Raw genomic sequence first — 12,326 nt, 5'->3', positions numbered from 1 at the left:
GTCTCTGCTTTTGAATATGCTATCTAGGTTGGTCATAACTTTTCTTCCAAGGAGTAAGCGTCTTTTAATTTCATGGCTGCACTCACCATCTCCAGTGATTTTGGAGCCCAGAAAAATAAAGTCTGACACTGTTTCCACTGTTTCCCCATCTATTTCCCATGAAGTGATGGGACCGGATGCCATGATCTTTGTTTTCTGAATGTTGAGCTTTAAGCCAACTTTTTCACTCTCCACTTTCACTTTCTTCAAGAGGCTTTTGAGTTCCTCTTCCCTTTCTGCCATAAGGGTGGTGTCATCTGCATATCTGAGGTTATTGATATTTCTCCCGGCAATCTTGATTCCAGCTTGTGTTTCTTCCAGTCCAGCGTTTCTCATGATGTACTCTGCATATAAGTTAAATAAACAGGGTGACAATATACAGCCTTGATGTACTCCTTTTCCTATTTGGAACCAGTCTGTTGTTCCATGTCCAGTTCTAACTGTTGCTTCCTGACCTACATACAGGTTTCTCAAGAGGCAGGTCAGGTGGTCTGGTATTCCCATCTCTTTCAGAATTTCCCACAGTTTATTGTGTTCCACACAGTCAAAGACTTTGGCATAGTCAATAAAGCAGAAAGAGATGTTTTACTGGAACTCTCTTGCTTTTTCCATGATCCAGCGGATGTTGGCAATTTGATCTCTGGTTTCTCTGCCTTTTCTAAAACCAGCTTGAACATCAGGAAGTTCACGGTTCACATATTGCTGAAGCCTGGCTTGGAGAATTTTGAGCATGACTTTACTAGCGTGTGAGATGAGTGCAATTGTGTGGTAGTCTGAGCATTCTTTGACATTCCCTTTCTTTGGGATTGGAATGAAAACTGACCTTCTCCAGTCCTGTGGCCACTGCTGAGTTTTCCAAATTTGCTGGCATATTGAGTGCAGCACTTTCACAGCATCATCTTTCAGGATTTGGAATAGCTCAACTGGAATTCCATCACCTCCACTAGCTTTGTTCATAGTTATGCTTTCTAAGGCCCACTTGACTTCACATTCCAGGATGTCTGGCTCTAGGTCAGTGATCATACCATTGTGTGATCATATTCATAAAATGAATATAGTGGAGAACAATTATAGAAACTCTAATAAAATAGCTTGCTGCTGCTGCTGCTAAGTCACTTCAGTCGTGTCCGACTCTGTGTGACCCCATAGATGGCAGCCACCAGGCTCCCCCGTCCCTGGGATTCTCCAGGCAAGAACACTGGAGTGGGTTGCCATTTCCTTCTCCAAAGCAGGAAAGTGAAAAGTGAAAGTGAAGTCGATCAGTCGTGTCCGACTCTTCGCGAGTCCCAATCACTTCATGCTATAAGGTCTTTGAAATGAAAATAAATCATATTTTCTGCACCTTTATAATGTTTATATTTGAAGTGAGAGATCGAGAGGTAAGTGAGCCCTCTACACAGGAGGAATAAGGTACACATGAATTTAAATATTACTTGTTTCATTTACTTAAGTGGTAAGATTTTATTTCCAGTGGTTGCTACATGAGTGAATGAGTGCTAGAATTCTCCTGGGAATTAGGAAAACCACAGACTTCTAGGCCTTTGCCATGGTCACTAATTTAAAATGCAAACACTATAGTTTACTAAAAGACCCTCCATGTTCAAGCTTATTGTGTCTTCAAAGTCATTTCATGCTCACCATAATCTGGCTATACAGTTTTACACTGAATTTTTCACACATACCAAGTTCTAACCCAACTTAGAATCTCTGCCTAAGTTTTGTTTTCCATCTGGATTGTTTTTCTCTCTCATCCTGGCATCTCTGGTTCCTTCCCAACATTCAAGTTTCTGCTGAAAGGGCATTCCTTCAGACAGATTCCTCTCAAAACAGCACCCTAATTTTCTACCTTACCCCCTTATTTGTCTAGTTCATAATACTTAAAAACAGTATTTAATTGATATTAAGTAACTGTGTCTCTAAGAATATAAGCTTCAGGAGGGCAGTTACATATCTTATTCAGAAGCACAGTGCTTGGAACATAGTAGGCACTAAATAAATAATTGCTGAATGAAAGATGAACACTGGTGAGCCGATGGAAAAGCGGCAAAGAATTTCAGAGTACCAAGCAGTAGTTGATACTGAAAAGAAATGTATCATAAGCCTACAGGTGAATACAATGGAAATATGTAATCATCTATATTGCATGAAAGAAAGCTCTGTAGCACACAAGGACAGTAGGAATACTTGGGAATATTACTAACTCTAATGGTTCCGATATTGTTCATTCTGGCTGTAAACTCTGGGTCTGTCACTTACTAGCTGGATAATATTAGCTAGGTTTCAACAAGTTATTTTTCCTACCTTCAGTTTTCTCTGTAAAAAACAGGAATACTATAAAAACATTGAGATTTAAATCAAATATGTAAAGCTATTAGTCTAGTGTCTGGCACCAAACAAAAAAAACCTCTCAGTAAAGGTTAACTAATCATATGCTGGATAAGGTTTTCTCTTAAGATGCTTAAAATCTGCAAAGTGAGAGATCTCATGCCAAGTGTTCCGTTGATACTCTTCCTCTTCTGCTAACACCAAAATATAGACAGTTTCTGAATTCACTACTGATGTTGCCCTCTTTTTTACCTTTCTGTCGAACACTTCCTTTACTAGTAATAGGAACTTATTCTCCCACAAACTCCCTATTCATCCTTGCAGTCTTGTCTTTTAAACCCCAAGTTCTCTGTGAAGATTTTCTTGGGACTGACACCACCACCATTGCACAGAACTTATTACCCTGTCTTGCCTGTTATCTCTGGACCTTGGACATACTTTTTATGTTACATTTATTGTAATAAATTGTAATTTTCCTGGTGTCTTGTCTCTTCCACTAGACTATGAGCCCTTTTTGGTATTCACTTTTGTAACTTCAGCATCCATTTAGTACTTTTCTCAACATACAAGAAGCTCACGACTGGCTGCTGAAGCACAACTGCGTCCTGATCGCCTTCGCTTAGCAGTGACTTTAAATGATGTCTCCTATAACCTCAGATATGCAGATGACACCACCCTTATGGCAGAAAGGGAAGAGGAACTCAAAAGCCTCTTGAAGAAAGTGAAAGTGGAGAGTGAAAAAGTTGGCTTAAAGCTCAACATTCAGAAAACAAAGATCATGGCATCCGGTCCCATCACTTCATGGGACATAGATGGGGAAACAGTGGAAACAGTGTCAGACTTTATTTTTCTGGGCTCCAAAATCACTGGAGATGGTGAGTGCAGCCATGAAATTAAAAGACGCTTACTCCTTGGAAGAAAAGTTATGACCAACCTAGATAGCATATTCAAAAGCAGAGACATTACTTTGCCAACAAAGGTCCATCTAGTCAAGGCTATGGTTTTTCCTGTGGTCATGTATGGATGTGAGAGTTGGACTGTGAAGAAGGCTGAGCACTGAAGAATTGATGCTTTTGAACTGTGGTGTTGGAGAAGACTCTTGACAGTCCCTTGGACTGCAAGGAGATCCAGCCAGTCTATTCTGAAGGTGATCAGCCCTGGGATTTCTTTGGAAGGAATGATGCTAAAGCTGTGACTCCAGTACTTTGGCCGCCTCATGCGAAGAGTTGACTCATTGGAAAAGACTCTGATGCTGGGAGGGATTGGGCGCAGGAGGAGAAGGGGACGACAGAGGATGAGATGGCTGGATGGCATCACTGACTCGATGGACGTGAGTCTGAGTGAACTCTGGGAGTTGGTGTTGGACAGGGAGGCCTGGCGTGCTGCGATTCATGGGGTCGCAAAGAGTCGGACACGACTGAGCGACAGAACTGAACTGAACCTTCCCCATCTGTAAAAAGGGAATTGATAATTTGAACACGGTTGTTACTAGGAGTCCATGAGATAACAGGAAGGACCCTAGCATGCTGTCCGCATATCGTCGGGGCTTGGTGACTTAGGATAAGGGAGGAAATACTGTGCTGAGTGCTGGGTGGGGAAGAAGAGATCGCGAGACCCATGAAGAAGGCGAGTTCCACTGCGCAGGTGCACGCAAAAGTGGTCAGGGTGCTCACTCCCCGGGCTCCTGTGTAGTTCCGGGGGCCTGTTTGCCGTTCCTGGGGCGGCCGGCCGTCGCCGAGCTGACGTCATCGGCGTGCGCTGCCACGTCTGCTCAGCTCCGCGGTAATGGAGGCTGAGGATGAGTGCTGACGGGGCTGGCCTCTGCTTGTAGCTTTGGCTCTGGCTCTGACTCTGGTACTGACTCAGGGTCTGGGTCTGGCAGCCCGAAGCCGGGACACCTTTTCTCGACTCTCCGGGAGGGGACAACCCACAGACAAGCAACTGGTTTGCAGCGCCTCAACGTGGGCAGGGAGTTCTGTTGCTTGGGGTCTAGCTGGAAAACCGCCGCCTCCTCCCAGGGATCCCGCCCCGCTGGCCTGGCCTCCTCCATGCGTGAGTATATCCGAGCTGCCGCGCTGTCCGATTGTCCCGGGCCTGCTTCGGCCCTCCAGGTTGCGCGGCGGGGACCGCTTTGTCGTCCCCTCATAGAGGCCAGTCTGTTGAAGTTTGTGTTCTCTCGCTGCCCACCTTCCACCACCCCATCCCCTCGCCTTCTTCTGTCCCAATTTTTTGCTCTACACTTTTCTTTTCCTTTGCTCGTCAATTGAGCAAGGACCAGCTGCCCTTACATCCAATGGTTTGAATGCTTTGTCTCACTTGACGTTTGTTAGTCTGCAGCCGAGAGCTGTTAGGAATAGGGAACAGAATATCTGCTGTAACGTTTTGAAAACCAGGGTTTTTCCATGGTGTCATTCTTCAGTTTTTAAGTTGTATTGTTCAGGAAGCAGATTTCTTGGTATTCATATTGACAGAACCATAATTTTTCCATAGATTAATGAAGGCACAGTTTCTTTTTATTGAGGGTCTTTATGTATTACTTTTAATCCTGCAGTTTCAGTAATTTCTAAACGATTTTACATCAGTTTTTCTGGAGTGGTCATCCCCTTGATCTCTTTACAGTATTTTCACTCTAACATATGGAGATAGCACTTGAACAGGTTTACTTTTAAAGAGTTAAAGGACCTTCTGATGTACTTTAACCCATCTTTGTCAGTTCTGACAACTGCCTCTGTAGGACAAGGAGTGCTTTTTTGTGTGATGAGGAAACAGACTCAGAGGTTAAATGCCTCAGAGTCAGATAACAAATGATAGAGCTGATCTCAGAATCTAGATCCCCTGATAACAAAACCTAACATTTTGGACAGTGCTGATTCTCTTGTATTTCAAGGGGCTTACTGTCTGTATTGAAACTGTATATATTCAGTGTTTCTTGTAAACTGATGGTAAAATCTTTCATGTAGAAGAAGTCTACTGATGAAAGACACAAATGTGACTTCCCTAATGCTGAACAAAGCTTAGGACTTAGGCTTCTGACCCACTGTAGTCTTGAGTAGTCCTTTCATTAGAATGAAGTCAGCGATAGACATTGGGAGCATTCTTTTACAAGGTCTGCTTACTCAGTTTTTCTGGTTGTTTTGTTACATTGCTACTTTAAAGATAGCAAACTGATATTTAAATGTCTCTTTTTGTTCAGCGTTGAAACAGGCTGACAACCATTAACCTGGGTTGCAACTATAGGTGGCACTGGAAGCAGACTGGTTCCCGGACATGCCCGGTGGAAGGAGGGGCCCTAGTCGGCAGCAGCTAAGCCGTTCAGCTTTACCTTCTTTACAGACTTTGGTTGGAGGGGGCTGTGGCAATGGAACAGGCCTGAGGAACAGGTAAAGAAGAAATAAGACAATTTGTAATATTCTATGATTAGTAAGGCTGATACAGAAGTCATCATACTATTCAGATATTTGCTTATCAGGATTATTTTTTAACACTGAAGTAGAAACCCTGACCCTAAAAACTGGAAGCTGAGTATTTCAGAATACTTTGGAGGTAGAAAGTTGTGATGCCCACAAAATAAAAAAAGGCTGATTCATACTTACGGCCAATAATCCAAATTCTAGTTGTCACCTTTTATTTAGCTATTAAAAGAAGGTAGAAGTGAATTACAGTTCAAGATGAACGTGATGGTTTACTTTCTAGGGTTCTTTTTCAAGAAGGGCAAATTAAAGCTATTGGTTAACATGAGATTCTAAAATTGTCATATCCCATCAGGGGTCTTAAAAATTACTTTGTTCAAAAAGTTGAATAAACTTATCAGCTCTAGCCTAAACATTTTAAGATTTGTGTTATATTGCATGAGAATAAAGAATTTGATTTTCTTAATGGAAATTTATCTCTGTTCCTAATTTTCAAAAATTAGAATGAATTATTTTTTAAATTATCCTGAATAATTTATCAGGAGGTTTGATCATGTCGCAGTAGAAAGAGATGGTTTTTACTAGATTGTTTGGTCAAGATAATTTTTTTTTTTTCCTATTTCCTATCTGAATAGTGTTTTCTCTGGCCTGGATTCTAATGTTCACAGCTAGCAGTTGGTACTACTCTTGTCTTTTTAGGCTCTCCTGATGTTATTTGTTTACCTCTTTCTTTCTGACCTTCCACCCCAAGCTCTACTCAGTCTTCAGAGTCAGTTCTGATCTTGTCATTTCAGTGGGGCTCTCCCTGAAGTTCCAGTTTGAAGGGATTTTTCCAGTCTCTGATTCTCATTAATTTTCAATCCAAATTTTGTATCTACATATGTAGACAGAGTACTTGTAATTTATTCTAGAGTAATACTTTTACTCTCCTGTTCTTGTGGATTTCCTCATTTTAAAAATGATAATACTTTCTGTTTCATAAATACTTTCTGCTTGGAAATAAATGAAGTAGTAAATTGCAGTAACTTTTAAAAACTTTACTCTGAATTTTCCAAAATTTCTACAAATAACACATTTTTTTTTTAAATGAAGAAAAATTTAAAAATGAGGATATGTGAAAATGCTCTTAAGGAAAGGTGCTCTCAACATAGAGGTTGAGATGAAGCATGTTTCCTATTTGAAGTTCATGGCTTAATTTTACTAATATATACTGACTACTTATTTAGTGATTCAGTGCTTTCAAATTGCCATAGAAAATTATAGCTGTGCCTATCTTGGCTTTCAAGGTTTTTGTTATGATTGCCTTGATTCTCATTTAACATATATTTCTTTAGCAATTAATTGGAATGGTGGGGAGAAGGACTTATTTTTCAACAGATTAGAATAAAGTGAAAAATAACAATTGCTCAGGGTTTGAAGTCACTGAAACTGTTACTGAGGGATTATGTTGTGACATTTTTACCTAAAGGGGTTATTTTGGAAGAAGACAGTTCTGTGTTTCTTTTTCTTTTTTCCCCGTGATTTTATGTATTTATTATTTTTAATTGAAGGATAGTTGCTTTATAGAATTTTGTTGTTTTCTGCCAAATATCAACATAAATCAGCCATAGGTATACATGTGTCCCCTCTCTTTTGAACCTCTCTCCCACTCCCTCCCTGTCCCACCCCTCTAGGTTGATACAGAGCCCCTGTTTGAGTTCCCTGAGTCACAAAGCAAATTCCCATTGGCTATCTGTTTTACAGATGGTAATGTAAGTTTCCATGTTACTCTCCCGTACATCTTACCCTCTCCTTCCTCCCTCTTGCTCCCCATGTCCATAAGTCTGTTCTCTGTTTCTCATTGCTGCCCTGCAAATAAATTCATTGGTACTATCTTTCTAAATTCCATATAAATGCATTTATATATCATATTTATCTTTCTCTTTCTGATTTAGTGTGTTTGTTTCTCGATGCGAAAGCAGCAGCCTGGAATAGGTTGTTTTATAAGACATGGGGAAAGGGTATAAAAAGTGTGGCTAAAACCAGTGTTAAATTGCCTAGAATATAGTTTTAGGAGGTGTGTTTCTAAAGAAAAGCAATGTCCACATGTGGAGAACTCATTTCTGGAGTGTCTGTATTGAGGAGAGAAATAAGTAATTGCTTGAGTTTTGGATGATGTATGTGATTCTGCAAAACAGAGATCAGCTGAAAAGAAAACATTTGCCTCGGTTAGATGTTTGTGACTTGTTTGGTGAAATTAAACTTGAGAATGTCAAAGAGCTAGTATGGGGACACAATCAAAATTGGAATCCATCCTGTCCTGCTTTCCACCTGTGGGGAGCAGGAATTTGTTCTTGGGACTATGTGCTAGATGATTGCCTTCTAAAGAAGGAGAATATACTGTGAACGCGAGTTTTCTAGAGAGCTTTTAGTTGAGGGAGAGTCTTACTTGAGAAGGACTAAGAGTGGTTTTGTTTTGTTCTTGCATACTTAGTTAATATCACCTGAGCATGTTCAAATGGTCACTGCTTTCTCTGTCCCTTTTAGTTCTTTTTTATTCCTTTAAATTTTTCTTGACTTATCCATTTTCTTACCTAAAATCTGCTGCTTGCTAGCTCCATAAAGGCTAGTCTTAGGTCTGCTGTGTTAACTCTTTCCTGCGTACAAGGACAAAACAGAGTTCAGCATAATTCATATTATTTGCACAGACAGTTTAGGGACAGTAAGCCACTCTTATTATTTAGAGAAACTTTTGTGTCAGTGGAGGAAACTGTTTACCAGTCAAGTTCCCAGATGCCAGCCTTGTAGCCAGTCCTTTGTACAAATTGTTACGCTGAACATCTGCTTTCCTCTCGAGTCTGGAATTTTCATAGTGCTAGCTAAAGAGTGTTTATGAGGTGAGGCTGGCCTTCAGTAAAAACGCTGCTTGCTTAGTAGTGAACCTCCCTGGTAGAGGGACTTTACACATGTTGTCATACTAGTTGCTAAACTAATTAAGGGCATTCTGTAGGACTCCATTGAGAAACCCTTGTAAGTTTGCACCTGGTTTCCTCAAGACTTTGCTTGTTACCTTTTCCATCTGCTGGTTTTGATTTGTATCCTTCTGCTGTTACAAATTGTAGCTGTGAACACAACTACATGCCCCTTCCTCTGAGTCCTCCTAGCAGATCATCAGCGTAGGCATGATTGTTGGGACTGCAGCCCTGTTTCAAAGAGAATATTCAGTGTTAGCATTGAGAAAATTTTTTTAAAGAGAATCTTTTCCAACCCTTGTATTATAGATGAAGAGAATGAGGCTTAGGGATGTCAAGTTATTGTCTCAAAAACCACAAATGGGGGACTTCCCTAGTGGTCCAGTGGTTAAAAATCTGCCTTCCAAAGCAGAGGACATGGGTTCGATCCCTGGTCAGGGAACTGAGATCCCATGTACCCCAGGGCAACTAAGCACGCACACTTCAACAAAGACCCAGCATAGCCAAAAACAAACAAACAAAAACAACAAAAAACCCACAACTGGTTAAGGGGAAATCTGGGACTGGAACTCTCCCACATTGTATCTCAAACCTTTGTGTCACTTTGCTTTTCTTGAATCTATTTTATATTCTTTCAGAGGAACAATGCTTTTAACTTTTCTTAAGTGATTTCTCTCTAAAGTTTCTCAAATTTTTCTGTAATTAATTTTCTGAGATGTATTAACTAAGTGTTTATTTTAGCTCTTTTTTGTTTGTTTTTGGTTTTAAAATGCTTTGATCATATATCCCCTCAAATTTTCAATGTATGAAAATACTTTCCTCTTTCCCTCTGATGTTCTGGATCACTTTATTTGATGTTTGTCTTTCTGTCTCTTGGCTTGAAGTATAATAGCCAAGGTTGTATAGGATATCACAAATACAGATCTTTAAGAAAAAGTTTTTTTAACTGACAAAGCAAAAGACTTTATTGGGAAGGGGCACCCAGGTGGAGAGCAGCAACGTAAGGAAAGCCTGGAGAACTGCTCTGCCACGTGGCTTGCAGTCTCAGGTGTTACGGGTAATAGGGTTAGCTTTCCAAGTTGTCTCCGGCCAGTCACCTTGCTTTGCCCATATTTGGTCTGACTCAGGGTACTTCCTGGTGGCACACTCCATCTTTCAGCCAAGATGGATTCTAGCATGAAGGTTTCTGGGAGGTTAGAGAACATATTATGGGCTGGCATCTCCTTCCTCCTTTCGGCCCTTCCCAAATTCTTCCAGTTGGTTTTCAGCAGCAGCATCATTTTCCTTATTGAGATTTCCTGTTATGAGACAACTCATGCAAGCAGTTATTATTATGCCAAGGTGGGTGGTTTTGGTCAATGGTTCCCTAACATCTTGATTTCTGATTACAAGTGGCTTACTGCCCAGCAGGGGAGAGAATATGTCAGTGTTAAATGATAAATGTGATAAGGGAACTGGGGACCAAATTTTAATGGGCATTCAGACGAGTGGCACTTCTCCAAATAGAGGGGAGAAGGATTGAGTGAATCCTTTTTTTAAAAAAATTCTATTGGAGAGTAGTTGATTTACAACGTTGTGTTAATTTCTGCTATACAGCAAAGTGAATCAGTTATATATACACATATATCCACTCCATAACCATATAGATCGTTATAGAGTATTGAGTAGAGTTTCCAATGGTGTACAGTTGGTCCTTATTAGTTATTTCTTTTATAAATAGTAGTGTGTATATGTCAATCCTAATTTCCCAGTTCATCCCTCCCCTCCACTTCCCCCTGATAACCATAAGTTTGTTTTCTACATCTGTGGTTTTATTTCTCTTTTGTAAATAAGTTCATTTATAGCTTTTTTAAGATTTCACATATAAGCTCTCTGTCATACAATACTTGTCTTTCTCTGTCTGACTTAATGACTATGATGATCTCTGGGTCTGTTCATGTTGTTGCAAATAGCATTATTTCATTTTCTGTTTTTGTGGCTGAGGAATATCCCATGGTATTTATGTACTACATCTTCTTTATCCATTCCTCTGTCGATGGGCATTTAATTGCTTCCATGTCTTGGCTGTTGTAAATGGTGCTGCACTGAACAGTGGGATGCTTGTGTCTTTTTGGATTATGGTTTTCTCTGGATGTATGTCCTGGAGTGGGATTGCTGGATCATATGGTAGTTTCACACATATAGATCTTTTGTGCTTTGTTTTGAATATTTTTCTTGAAGCCCAGAGTGTTAATAACTTTGTTAATGGCAGAAGCACATTAGTCTGCTTTATTTAGGAAAATTCTATGAAAACCATTTTAACTTTTAAATCATAACAAATAGTTTAGCATATACTTTTGACTGAAGAGGAATAGGAAATTTTATTTGTTCTAGAGAATATTTAGCTTGTTCTAGAGTAGAGACTCCTCAGAATTTTTTTCCCATATTTTGTGATTAAATGGAGTGAGGCAATAGAATGGTTGTTGGCATTATTTCTTTCCATTCAAGTCCACCAACTTGAACAACTCCAGAGAGAATCTTTCATGTCCTGTTCTTTATGTGTAACACTTCCTGGAGTTGCGTAGTGCTGTGGCCCAGCTCCCAGAACAGATCAGAGGGCACTGGTGTATTAATGATTAATTTATGATTGAGCAGATGAAGTTTTGAGACCTACTGGTAGATCACAACCCAGTCCTTGGTAAGCTTGCTCTATTGCAATGTACTCTGAGATTGAGGGGAAGAAACTTAAAAAATTTTTCCAACCCTCACCCATCCCTGTTCTTCCCTTCTAGATCACTTCCCTTCTAGTTTCTGCCATGGTATTCTTAACTATTCAGAATGGTTCAGAATGAGCAGAGTTTATATTCCCATGAGTCACTTTAAGTGCTGTCAGTGTCACATACTAATGCTAGAATTCTATATTTGGAAATTTTAGAGTAGAATGGTAACAATAATTATTCCCTCTTGAGAATCTTCTTTGGAAATAGCCAAATGAAGCCTCTTTTCCTTGTTCTATTAACATCATAGAACCTTAGATCTCTTACTGTTCACAGGCATACAAATAATGGGAAATTTTATTCTTTAGCCTTATCTTATCATTTTAGATAGTCCAGCTAGTTGTGACCTATAAGAGAGCGTAAAAGAATAAGATAGGAATTAAAATTTCTACATTTTAATCTGTGTTTTGAGAGAGCTCCCTCTTTTTCATGACTGTATTGGTTTACTGTCTTCTCAACCTAAAGGTATATAATTACAGTGAACTAGGAGAAGTACTGTCTCTGTCCTTAAGATTATGATGATAGACAAAAAGATGTATACAAAAAGCTACACAACAGTATGAAAAAATTATGTAACAATTTTTGAAAATTGAACAATTGAAAAGTGCAATAAAGGCATTGTTTAGGTGTAATAGTGGCATGGAGGAGAGATGAATTGATTTTGATAGAGTCAGAGTAATCTTTTAGAGGTTTTGTTTGATTATTTAAAAAGTCTCCAATTTTCTCTAAAAATGTATATGTGAAGGGTTAAGGAAGGTGGTTTTAGAGGACATTGCTGGTAAAAGGAATATTGTGTACAAAGCATACATATATATATATATATTCACAGATAGCAAATAGCATGG

At 39.6% G+C, this 12,326-nt stretch overlaps 1 protein-coding gene across 5 annotated transcripts in view; it reads left to right on the top strand.

Annotated features, from left to right (window-relative positions):
* Nucleotides 1-4,095: 4,095 nt before the first annotated feature.
* The window catches only part of TMEM39A (transmembrane protein 39A), a 29,083-nt gene continuing 20,852 nt past the window's right edge, over nt 4,096-12,326 (top strand). For 2 of the 5 annotated variants that reach the window (XR_011566410.1, XM_070788530.1), the window contains exons 1-2: nt 4,097-4,416; nt 5,558-5,744. Coding sequence is in view for 4 of the 5 variants with exons in the window: in XM_070788530.1 (XP_070644631.1) it covers nt 5,632-5,744 (113 nt within the window). In the remaining variant the exon portion in view is untranslated. Of the gene's footprint in view, nt 4,417-5,557; nt 5,745-12,326 lie in introns of all 5 variants that reach the window. The other 3 variants (XM_070788529.1, XM_070788519.1, XM_019985475.2) reach the window with 3 other exon arrangements.

This window comes from Bos indicus, chromosome 1 (assembly GCF_029378745.1).
Source record: "Bos indicus isolate NIAB-ARS_2022 breed Sahiwal x Tharparkar chromosome 1, NIAB-ARS_B.indTharparkar_mat_pri_1.0, whole genome shotgun sequence".
Taxonomy (NCBI): domain Eukaryota; kingdom Metazoa; phylum Chordata; class Mammalia; order Artiodactyla; family Bovidae; genus Bos; species Bos indicus.
This window is presented reverse-complemented; position numbering and strand designations above follow the sequence as displayed.